The sequence below is a fragment of the Neofelis nebulosa genome, chromosome 1, assembly GCF_028018385.1.
Source record: "Neofelis nebulosa isolate mNeoNeb1 chromosome 1, mNeoNeb1.pri, whole genome shotgun sequence".
Taxonomy (NCBI): Eukaryota; Metazoa; Chordata; class Mammalia; order Carnivora; family Felidae; genus Neofelis; species Neofelis nebulosa.
Genome location: NC_080782.1, coordinates 104909 through 116640, shown reverse-complemented (window position 1 = coordinate 116640; position 11732 = coordinate 104909). Strand labels below are relative to the sequence as shown.

At 55.8% G+C, this 11732-nt stretch overlaps 2 protein-coding genes across 3 annotated transcripts in view; both read right to left on the bottom strand.

Annotated features, from left to right (window-relative positions):
- Positions 1–5515: 5515 nt before the first annotated feature.
- On the bottom strand, positions 5516–10562 carry LRRC14B (leucine rich repeat containing 14B). 2 transcript variants are annotated; one of them, XM_058706537.1, is made up of 2 exons: positions 9300–10562; positions 5516–6659 (listed from the first exon to the last, which is right to left on the bottom strand). In XM_058706537.1, the coding sequence occupies exons 1-2, from the start codon at positions 10187–10189 to the stop codon at positions 6017–6019; spliced, it is 1533 nt and encodes a 510-aa protein (XP_058562520.1). In that variant the 5' UTR covers positions 10190–10562; the 3' UTR covers positions 5516–6016. The 2 variants fall into 2 exon arrangements, with proteins under 2 accessions (XP_058562520.1, XP_058562607.1); XM_058706624.1 differs by having other exon boundaries at positions 5516–6500.
- A 122-nt stretch (positions 10563–10684) lies between these two features.
- The window catches only part of PLEKHG4B (pleckstrin homology and RhoGEF domain containing G4B), an 84523-nt gene continuing 83475 nt past the window's right edge, over positions 10685–11732 (bottom strand). Inside the window, exon 21 of the mRNA XM_058706317.1 lies at positions 10685–11640. Coding sequence (XP_058562300.1) covers positions 11635–11640 — 6 coding nt within the window. The 3' untranslated portion in view covers positions 10685–11634. The remainder of the gene's footprint in view (positions 11641–11732) is intronic.

The following is an 11732-nucleotide window of genomic DNA, read 5'->3' as shown; positions in this document are numbered from 1 at the left end:
AGCAGTACATGGGAAGGGTGTGTAGCAAATGCAGCAGCAGGAAAGGCACGTGGGACCAAGTGAGGAGCTTATGCAGCTTCCAGAGTCCTCTCCCAGGGGGGTCATGGGCGTGCTCCCCTGTCCCCCACACCGGCAAGGACTATGAACTGTCACCAACCTGGGACCCCAGAGACAGCCCAGGGTCTGTGTTGAGGGCTGGTCATGTGGGTGCCCTCTGCCTGGAGTCCCAGACTGCAGACTCGCAGAAGGGAAGTCAGTGTTACCTCAAACTGCACAGTTTAGACACTGGGCTGCTCTTACTGGTCGTGGCAGAGGGACCCTCCCCAAATCCAGGTTCCCTGTGCCAGCCAGGGACCAGCCTTGCAGCAGTCCTTTGGAAGACCTGTGGCCTCCCGTACAGGCGAGGCAGCTGCGCTAGGGTCAGGAGAGGCTGCCTGGGCAGGGTGGCCCCGGAACTGCCGGTAGCTTACACCCAGTTGCTTGGTTGTGAGAGGCCCAGGAGCAGCTAGATTGAGGTCTGCTTTTGAACCCTGTTTCCACCCAGCCTTCCCGCCTGTCTGTGGTAGGGAGACAAACTTTTACAAATGCAAGCTGACAAAAAACAACGTTTAATAGCAGGGGAATATCACGAGCTGGATTCGGGCTAGGGGCCAAGTTTTGCCGAGTACTTAGCGGCACTCTGGATCTGCATCATTTCTGCTTGTGTGTGGTTTTTAATCACTGGGAGCATTTCAGACATGAGAAAGTGGCTCAGAGCTGCAGTAAGTCCCCCCAAGTAGCCGGGGTCCTCCGCCCCAGGCTCTGCTCTTAGCTGCTGTGCTCTGCGCAGGACAGTTGCCTGCTTTTCTTCTCCAGCGACTCCTAATGTCACCTTTCTGCTCCATTGCCACTCCTCGATCCAAACAGAAATAACTTATTCAGGTAAACCTGAACTAAAAAACTCTGGTTATTTGTATTTGCTGGTGCATTATATCCTTGCCTGGAGTGGTGTACATTCAGTCTTACTCTGATTTTTCAGGTGTCCTTGCATAAACCACTTAATTCTTTCCCCTTGGTTTTTTCTTTAAAATGAGGAAAGTTCAGCCAGCCATTCGGCAGGTAACTTTCAAGGTGAATTATTAACCCTCATCCTATTTTCTAATATCCAATGTGCTCTCAGCCTAGCCTCCGATAGCTCAATAACTACGTTCAGATAATTCAAGGCAGTTTAGACACTGGCTTGATACCGCAAAATCAGAAAGACAAACTTTCTACAGAAAGTTATGTTAGGCCACGTTTGTATCTTGTGGCACAGCTGCCTTCCATTAGCAAGTTTCATTGAGGGTTAGTCTGATGCCATCCCTTTCTCACGCTGATTTTTTATTAGGCTCGAAATGTTTACACCATGTCGTGCCTATGTGATGACTTCACAGATACAGCAAAATATGTGTGGACTAAGAGGCTACAGTAGAACATTACTGAAAGAAAAGGGTTTAAAACAGGAAAAGGATCGGAGCCAGGAGCTGTTTGATACGTGTGCAAGGTTTGTGGGGACTTGAGAGTCAAACATCATCATTTGTCCAGGCTGCTTTCTGGAAGTTCTCAGACTGACGCTCCTGTCCCTGGAGGGAGCCTGTCTCTGTGGCAGTCAAGAAGAGGGGTCATTTCACAGCCTGTGATTTTAATTGATTTGGGGACACCAGGTTATTGGGGGTGGGGTTGCAGTGATTTCCACAGGAAGGGCTTGGACGGGGCAGGGGCGGGGTGTGTTCAGCCTCTGCTTCCTGTGGAAGTGCCTACTTCAGTGTGCTTCACTTTGGAATAAAGTTGGAAGGCACAGGGTTTGACCTGAATGTCCCCAAAATGAAACAGTGCTATAGATTAATCCCACTCAATTTATGTTAAACATGCCTTCCCCCCCCTTGTTAAAGTTCAAAGAGACAGATCAGAATTCTTCCACGTATTTCTTTGTGTGTTTACAGTTGTGTCTGTTTATAACGTGTATACGGGCTGGCAGAGGAAGTTGTTGATTTCATGATGACAAAGTAATTCTGCAAACGCACCAACGATGCGTAGTTATGACAGGGAAGTCTTCACCCAAGAACCTGTGTGTTTTTGAAAAGAGAAGTTATATTTAATTAAACTACGTTAATGGAGGGGCGCCTGGGTGGCTTGGTCGGTTAAGCGTCCGACTTCGGCTCAGGTCATGATCTCAAGGTCTGTGGGTTCGAGCCCCGCGTCAGGCTCTGTGCTGACAGCTCAGAGCCTGGAGCCTGTTTCGGATTCTGTGTCTCCCTCTCTCTCTGCTCCTCCCCTGTTCATGCTCTTCTGTCTCTCTCTGTCTCAAAAATAAATAAACTTTAAAAAAAAATAAAAAAATAAATAAACTACGTAATGGAGTATTTCTGTGTGGGATTGTTCAAAGGTCTGATGGCCGAACAGTTTACCAAGATCATCTCTTTAAGGAGAGGGAGGAAAAGTTTGTCATTAGTTCCTCCGTTTTAGTGTCACTTCAGGAAAGCCGATCTGAAGTAGACACGTGGGCACTGGTAAAGACTCAGCCACGGCGTGTGCTCACTAGGCTATCTTGTGAGGGAGCAGGGGACCCCACCCAGCTCAGCCGGAGCTGGAGAGGCCAGAGAGATGTCACAGAGCTTGCCGGGAGGGCTGTGCGCAGCCAGAGCCGGGCCTCCGGATGTGCCCGGCCCCGCCTAAGTGGGCTGTTGCTCACCGACACAAGGTGCTCCTCTCTTCCAGCAGTGACAAAAACAGCTGCTCCCTTTCTCTCCGGATTAGGACTCTGGCTGCAAGTAACAGAGATCAATCCAAGCTACGTGAGACAGTAACAAGGGGGTGGCTTACTCGAGGACATGACACAGAACCCTCAGGGCAGGAGTGGACAGTGCAGGCCAGTCCCTCAGAGAGGAGCCAGAAATGGCAACACCTGTCAGCAGCCTTGGCTCAGTGGCTTCTCTGCTTCGCGTGTGCATGTTTGCTTCGGTCTTTCTCTTCCGGGGCCTCCTGAGCTTGCGTATTACCTGTTCTATTCCCGTGCGTGGCAGTTTGGGAACTGGGGGGTTCTATGCTCCTACGGCATTCGAATGGAGAGGGTGCAGGGAAGTCAAGGTGTGTGGCCTTTGTTAACGTCAGAGGAAGTCTTGACAAGAAAACGAGGCTTCGTGTGCCAACCATCGACTGCCTCTGCGGCAGCTCTGAGGGAAATCCACCTGCGGACTCCCTGGCAAGTCAGGGTCTTGTCAGGGTGCAGACTGCAGGGAAGCATCGCGTCTGAGCCCCTCCCGCAGACCCCCTGCCCCCGCCACTGGCCAAGTCCCTGCTCCAGGGGGAAATGGTTGCACCTAAGAGGACCTGGGCTTCACGGCGGGGGGGGCGGGGGGGTGCGTCTAAGGGTGGGGCAGGGCACCCCACCGTGGGGGACTCCCCTGTATCCCTGCGTATAATGTCCTTGCAAGGGCACTGGCCGCTTGTGGGCAACCTGCGGCCAGTGGGGGGTGAGTGCCAGGCTGCCCGGAGCCAGAAGCACAGAGGCTCATGGAGGCGTGGAGGGGGTGTTGAGAGGGTTTATCACATGAGGGCAGATGCTGCTGCCTCCACTGAGGTGCTGAGAAAAGGGCTCTGGCACCACTGAGTAGCTCGGCAGTGCCTGCTGCCCACAGGCCAGGGCTGCTGTTGTAAGTGAGGCCCACTGGTGGCGGTGATGTTGTGGGTGGGTTTGGGCCCCAGGCTGATGGCATTCAGGACTGGCAGGGGCAGGTGGGTGGAATCACTGTGATGGGCATCAAGACCCAGAAGACAGCCTTCACCCATAGGGAGCTGCCGCGGTGGCCAATGATAGAGATGGAATCATAGGGTCTAGTGGGTGGCAACTGATCAGGGTGTTGCTCAAGCCACAAAATGAGATGGAAAGAGACAGCGTCAGTGATACTAAGAGCCACAGGCTCACGTCTCCAGGTCTTCTGGCCGCGTCCCCCGCACAGAGGGTTCCTTGGATCAGTCGATCTCTCCTCGTCTGGGGTGTATAACTGGAAAGAAACGTCTGGAACAAAAGCAGGGTAGGAAGGACCAAGTGGAAGCCCCTGAATCTGCATCCCCTCTTTGCCAGGGTAGGCAACAGGAAGCAGCGTTGACTTGGGATACAAAAGGATGGAGGATGTGCAATGGTTAGCCCACCACAAAGGACTGGGGGGGGGGCAAAGACCATGTCCCTGATGTCCTGGAAAGACGTTTCCCAGTGTCCATCATGGTCCTCACACTGTTCCTGCTCAATTCAGGTGTCTGGCCCCTAGGAAGACCGGGTAGATTTGGGCAGTGATAGGCCCCTAAGCTTCACCAGGAGGAGAGACAGTCGAGCTGCCATGTGGTACCTTCGCAACCTCTTGACACCCGGCCCTCTGCCCCGCTCTCCACCTGCGTGATGAGTTTTCTTGTCCCCACAGTTTGCCTTTGGGTTGGAGCCGTGCCCTCCCCAGCATGAAAAGCACAGGGATGTGCCTGGGCCCTGGCAGGATTCCTGTGACCGACATTACATGGGCATCGTCAGAGCCTCTGATTCCCAGGCTGGGCAGGTGAGGCAAAAACCCATCGTGGCCAGAAATGGCACTTTCAGGGTTGGGGCCCAGCAGGTCCACAGGAACAAGTAAACGACAGGCACCACGATGGCACAGGAGGCACAGGTCCTGCTTGGCTGCTTCACATGCTTCAGAGTTGCTCTAAATGTGCCTCCCACCCCCACCATCCTCTTTGGCTTTTATACATTCGTTCTTCAGGGACACCAGGAGCGGGAGCCGTCAGGAACATTCACCACCAGTAGATGCCTGCATGCCTACCTCCTGCTTCAGTCACCACAGCATCCCTGGGCCCATCTCCACCACAGCTGCCCATGTACATGCTGGGTCCTATCCTGCCAGCCACAGGCAAACAGTTTCAATTAATTCACTCTTTAGAGTTAGAATGAAATCACTGCAAAATTTTGCTCTGTGACTACCCTCTTTTCGAGACCTTCTTAAAATAACAAACTCCATGCGCCTGAAATAGGGTTCAGAGACTTTGCCAGCAGGATGGACCTGTGGAGATGGCCGAGGGTGAGCAGTGCAGTGAGGGTGGTGGCTCAGAAAGCAGATCTGAGAGGCAAGGGAGTTAGACGTCACCTCTTCCCTCCGGCCCCCTTGTTGGATGTCCTCCTTTCCTGAAAGACCTGGGAGGAACCTTATTGCCTTCCTCAGTAAGCAGAATCCTGAGACAGCTGTCACTTGGGAGCCCCACTTGGTTGTGGAGAGAAAGGCATGGGACATACCTGGACAGGGACTCACCGGGGGGGAGGAGGGACCTGCTGTTGGACACAAGACAGAGCCTGCTCACACAGTCATTCAAACCCCCATTGAGAACTTGGTGGTCATGGTGCGAGGAGGTGTGGCCCCATCAAGCCCTAGCCTCTGTCTTGAGAAAACGTTTCATTTTCATATTCTTAGATACTTAAAAAAATACAAATTGCGTTGAAATTAAAGCCACGTCCGAATAAGTCACACTGCTGTTTTATTAGTATGTAATCATCCTAACACTCAGCCCTTCGTATGAGTCAGATCTTAACAGAAACCTAGCCCCGACGTTGTAATTAAGCATTTATGCACCAGGACTCAATCACTCAAACCACCCAGACGTGGTACAGACAACCTGTTCTGTGACAGGTTCTGGTGTCTTCCTGGCCCTGGCCTGATGTCTGGGCTCCCTCTCCTTGCTCCCATCCTGCCCAGCACTGCTCCACTGTTCACCATTACCACGGTGGCGGACAGCTCGTGGGTCCCCGTGGAGCTCTGACACCAAAGTGGCCTTGAGTCACCTTTCCTGGAGCCAGAGTTTCCACTCCTCTAGTGCTTAATGGATGTCACACACGAGTTTCACTAAGAGATGCTTCAAATCGTGGTGGCCGGGGAGCGGATGCCCAAGCCTGCTGACTCAGGATGCCCGGGGTGTCGTGCAGCTGAACCACAAGGCCCCCTTTGGCCTGCTCAAGGGCCTACTACATTTGTTCCAACGCTCTAGAAAAGTTTTCTAGAGCAGTTTTGAAAGCTTGCAGCAAGAAAGCTCCAAGTTCATTGCTTGTTTCTTGGATATCTGGGTCAAAACTTCCAAAGAGGGGCGTGCAGACTTGGATGTCCCCCCGGCCAGCCCTAAGCAGCACAGCCCGGAGGTCCTCAGCAATCACATTGTATTTCTGCTGGTCAAATTTGGACATGGCCAGCTCATCCTGGGGGTAGGCGGTGCCCTCAGGGTAGCAGTCCTTGGGCACTGGGAACTCTACGCACCGAAGCTTGGGCAGCTCACAGAGAGCTGTGAAGAGGCGCCTCAGGGCCCGGGCCGACAGTGGGTTCCCCAGGAAGCGAAGCTCACAGAGCTCGTGGCAAGGGCTCAGGGCCAATATCAGCATGCTCATGTGGCTGTCTTCGATGCTGCACTCCTCCAGGGTGAGAATCCTCAGTGTCTGGGCGGCCCGGCCCAGCAGCCTGAAGAAGGTTGAGGGGAACAGGCTGAACAGGCTGTGCCCACTGAGGTCCAGCACCTCCAGACACATGCTGTGGGCACAGTCTGCCAAGAAGGCCATGTCCGCGTGGTTCAGGGAGCAGTTGGCCAGGTCCAGGACCCTCAGCGGTGTCCTCAGGGGGCTAGGGGCAGGGCGGAAAAGAGCACAGGTGAAAGGAGATCCCCACAAGGAGCTCTGGGAGGAATAAAGGTGAATTCTATCTCATGGGTCAGCAGACCATGGCCCAAAGGCTGAATCCACTCCTGCCTTGTCTTATTCAGCCTAAGACTAAAATGGTTTTTACATCTGTAAACATTGGAACAAATCAAAAGAAGAAAGATACTCTGTGACATGTGAAAATAATATGAAATTCAGTTTTCAGTGTCCATAAATAAAGTGTTGTTAGAACCAGGGTAATTCATTTGCCTGCTGTCTGTGGACAGTTTGGGGCTGTGATGGCAGAGCTGAGTCTTAAACCAGTGGTGTGACCAAGTGTAGAGAAGAATTAACTTAGCCCAAGACAGGTCTGGCCTTTGTCATCAGTTCCTAAAATGTTAAATCTGTTTTGTCAACCCCTCACTGTGTCTGCTCATGTACTTGCCGTGGGGCAGTGAGGTGCATGTGAGCTGGCACAAAACAGCTAGCTTCACTATGAACGAAGAGAGGAAGCCCTCACAACTTTAAGGTGGGGAAGGGCCATGGAGCCATCTAGTCTAGCCCTAGCCTTGCTGGGACCTAAAGACCCTCCCGTGTTCTAATGTAGGTGGGGTAGGTGGCCTGGCATCAGCAAATGCACAGCTGGGGTAAACCCTGCTCTGGTGGGCAGTTCTCAAAGTCAGGAAGGGCCCTTGCACCCTGGGACTTGTGAAGAATGCACATTCTCAGCCCACCCTGCCCGGGTGATGCTGGGCCTGGGTCTGGTGCCATCAGGCTGAGCACTCAGTGCAGGAGAGTATATGGGGTCCTGTTCTCTGCCACCCCTCCTGCCCCCTGCCCCTGCACCTGTACTTCCTGGGTGCTGAGAGCCCACCATGCTTGTCCTTTTCCTGGCCCCTCCATCCAGGTCTATCGTGTGGGCCAAAGAAGCCCGAGAAGCCCTTGTGAATACGAACGTGATCACATCTTCTTGCTGCTCAGAACCTCCAAGGACTTTCTCTCTTCCTTTCCTCCCCTCCCCTACTCCCCTCTCTCACACTGTCCTGCCTACCAACCCCAACCTTCTCCCTGCTGATGCCTGATCCCTCCATATTACCAGCTTGGGCCCTTTGCGCCTCTGTCCAGGCCACTGCACAGTCTGCCTATTCAATGCTCTGGGTCTCTGCTCAAAGTCACGCCAGGGAGTGAGCCTTCCCCGACTACCACCACCACCAACAACCCAGCCCCCCCCCCCGCCCCCAGTCTCACACTTGTTTAGCCTGACACACGTCATGCTGGGACCTCCCTGGGGCCTCACCAGGCTGTTGACAATCAGCCAGACTGAAACACACATGGGAGCACGTACTCTACCAGTGGAGGGTCAGAGTGTGGTGGGAGACGGGAAAGCCTGTCAGGGGCTGAGCTAGCAAGATGGCCCTGCTGGGCCGGTGATGGGTCATCTGGCTTGTGGAACCAATTCCCCCCAGTAGCAAAGGCACATCCAGGCTGAGGACCTAGGCCAGAAATGCAGGACTGTCCTGAGGGTCTCAAAGAGACAGCCACCATATATATGCCAGAGTTTATTCATACATGAGCTCAGAACCATCCTTTCTTATGTCAGGAGACTGGGGACAGGAGGAAAGGAGGAAGGGAGCCCTCATTTTTCTCTCTCTGGAAGACCTGGGACAGAAGACCAGGGATGGGGGGGGGGGGTCTGGGGTAGGCAGGGTGGAGGAGGAGGGTTAGGAAAGAGAAGGAAAGGTGAGTGCAGCCCTTGGCCAGCAGCTTCTGGGGTTCCTTTGTATAGAAGAGAAACATCTGTAAGCCAAGGACTCCCTAAACTAGAAGCCACATCTTCACCCCCACTGGCTCAAGAAAGAAGTTTAATTTTCTATGTTCATGGCCAGTCACCAACCAGGTGGAACCCTGACCTTCCTGGTGCTCCCGCCCTTGTGTGGTGTCCTCCCCTCACGTGGATGGACCCACGGACTAGCTCCAAACCAACAAAGTATGCAGAAGTGCGGACACATCGGTCTCAAGAGCTTCTAGCTGGGTGACCTCTGGTTCTCAGATCAGCCTCTCTGTCGTGAGGACTCCCAGCAGCCGAGGTGCAGAGGCCACCTGCCAACAGCCTCACACTGAACTTGGAAGTGGATGGCCTAACCCTCCCGGCCCACCAAGCCCTTCAGAGGAGACCACAAAAGTAGACCCAAGTTGTGCTGGGCTCTGATGGAGCTTGTGGCCCACCATAGGCCAGTGTGGGGGTAATTTGTTATGAGACAGATAATTAATACAATATAACATAGTCACTTGTATGTTGTTTGTTTTGCTAATTTTCTCTTCTGCCCACTAACCAAAACCAGTCCTCCTTGAGTTCCCTGTGTTGCCAGGCTACACACAACCTAACCCCCCTGGGTCACACGCCTCTGTCTGTGCCCTCCTGCCGCTCTGGGCCCTCACAGAGTAAAGATGGAGGGAGCCGGGAAACTTGTGCCCTTGTCAACTGCCAGGTCCCATCTGCAGGTCTCTTGTGCATCTTCCGCCTGGCCGCTGAGAGGGCCCTGTGTCACCCGGACCCACGCTGAGTAGCTGTGAACAGAGACACCACTAACCCGGCCTGCCCTCCGTCCCGTCACCCCAGACTCACCCAAGCAGTTTCCGAATCTTCCCTGTCAGGGTGGAGAAGGCCACGCTCAGCTCTGTGAGCTGGGTCATCTGGCTGAGCTCCCAGGCGATGGAGGTGAGGAGGGGGTCCTCGCCGTCGGGGGTTGGGGTGCTGGTGGGGGGCGCATCGAAGGCCTTGGCAGGCAGGGTGAGCGAGGCCAGCTGGGGGAAGCCCACCTGGGCCAGCAGCTGCTGCACGTGTCCCGCATGCAGCCGCACATTGTGCACCACCTCGAGCCTGCGCAGCTCACCCGGCCCGGCCAGACGCAGCACGCGCAGCAGCTGGCTGGGGCCCAGGCTGTCCGCGCGGAAAGAAAGGCAGTGCACGCGCAGTGGGGCAGGGCCTGATGGCCCCAGGGCCTGCACCACCACCTTGAAGTTGCCCTCTGTGACAAAGAGGTCAGCAAAGACGTGGATGGGGCGCTGGGCCACTAGGGGCTCTGCCTGCAGCCGGCAGCAGGTCCTGGCCAGCAGCTCCGTGCGGCCCCACCTGCCCAGCGCCCTGCCACAGGGGCACTGCTGCACCTGCACGTCTCGGATGCCTGTGAGGTCTGCCACCCGCAGCCGCCTCGGGCCGCCGGCCCGGAGCACGTGGTCCGCGAGGCCCTGCACACAGGCCTCCAGGCAGGCCCGGCAGGCGCGGTCCCGCAAGTCCTCCGGGGGTTCCGAGCGCGGCCCGAGCAGCGCACTCAGCCAGAACTCCTCCAGCGGCCAGCGCTCCAGCAGGGTGCGGATCACCTCTGCCTGCTCCAGCAAGTAGCTGGCTTTGAACAGCAGTGGGTAGAGATTGTGGGCCACACCATCCAGGCTCTGCTTGGCCACCTGGGGGTGAGACACCAGGGCCTCAGCAGAAATGAAGCGTAGCGACCTCATTGTGCCTGCCTGTGGCGGCCCGAAGGCAGGACGGTGCTCTCCCGCTGCGATTCTCCCAAAGATGGGTGCCCTTCTCGCTTATTTTTAGCTGCAGCTGCTGCGAGCAGCTCGCCTTTGGGCCAAAGGTGGCGAGCGGGCCCTCTGGTCATCTGACAGCTATTTTGGTCGTGGGTGCTTATTTGCCTCTGGCCCTGGAGGCGTCTGCCAGTGGCCAGCCTGTCCTTGGAGCGCTCAGCTGGCGAAAGCAGCGCTGCCCAAGTGCTTGGCCAAGTAGCACCGGGCCCCTGAAGACTGCCGCCCGTGCCCACCACAGGGGGGCCCGTGCTTGGGAGCTGCAGCGGGCAACGTGGCCCTGGGCGTGGACCGGGGAGACCCCAGACAAAGGTCCCGCTGCACATGTCCCCGCAGAGTCACGGGAGCCAGGCTCCCTGGATGACACATGCTGGTGACGTCCCTGGGCACAACAGAACCAAGTAAGAGCAGCGTGACCGTGTCTTAGAAAAACAGGTCCCATTTATTTATGTTCCTGGAGTTCGGAACAAGTCAGCACTGAAACAAAGTAACAATGGAAACAGCTCAAAGCAGCCGGGAAACGCAAAGTCGGCAAGTCCCTCTGGTGTGGACCCTGCCTGTCCACCCGCCCCTGTTCCAGGTGGCTGGTCTGGTGGTGCTGCCGCCTGGAGAATGGGGGTCTCATGGGGAAGACACCTGCAGCAGGAAACTCACTGAAGTCTTCTGTCTACCTAGGCTTTCCCTGCTTATTATTATTCTGCTCCGTTTGGAGAGGGGTGGTCCACTTGGGGCGCTCTCTACACCCCAGACCTCAGGCCTAGCTGCTGTGCCCTCCCCCCAACCTGGGACCCAGGCCCACAGGTGGTGACCGGCAGCCCCACTGTCTACACATGCCTTGCTAAAAAGGAAAGAGAACCAACATTCCAATTATAATCAGAGGCACCCTCTGTGTCTGGGTGGGACACATCTCACTGAGGGCTACTCCAGGGGACTGTCGCCCCTGGGCCTGTGTGGCCTGGAACTGCAGGAAACAGGGTTGCAGAGGGCCCACCTTGCTCTGAGACACCCCAAGCCTGCTTGGACCTCCCCAACGGAACCAGGGGTCCGTGTGTTTCCACCCCAACCTTGGCACAGCCCTCGGAGCACAGGGGAGTTCAGAGCAGTGCAGGTGTGGAGATCTGGGCCGGCTAGCCCTCTGAGCCTGTGGACTGGGGTTGAGGAGCCCCAGAAGGAGTGGAGGGAGGCCAGGTGATGGCGAGGCAGGCAGGGCCCATGGCGTGCTGAGGGTGGGGTGGCCAGCAGCTGCGGTAGGGGTGCATCAGGAGCTCCCAGCATGAACGCCTCATTCCCAGACCTCAGGCACAGGTCTGGGCCGAGGGTCCTCTGCTCCCTCTGACGGGGATTCTCCCTGGGCTGAGTCTCATCCAAATACCTCACAGCTGTGGAAAGAATGAGGGTGGTTACTCGTACCCCACAGGCCTCCCCCCAGTCCAGCTGCTTGGTGCCCGAGGCGTGGACAGCACAGAGTCCT

Coding starts and splice junctions, on each gene's coding strand:
- LRRC14B (XM_058706537.1), bottom strand. CDS start 10,189: ATGAGGTCGCTACGCTTCATTTCTGCTGAGGCCCTGGTGTCTCACCCC. Junction 6,660..9,299: donor AAGATTCGGAAACTGCTTGG/GTGAGTCTGGGG, acceptor CCCTGCCCCTAG/CCCCCTGAGGACACCGCTGA.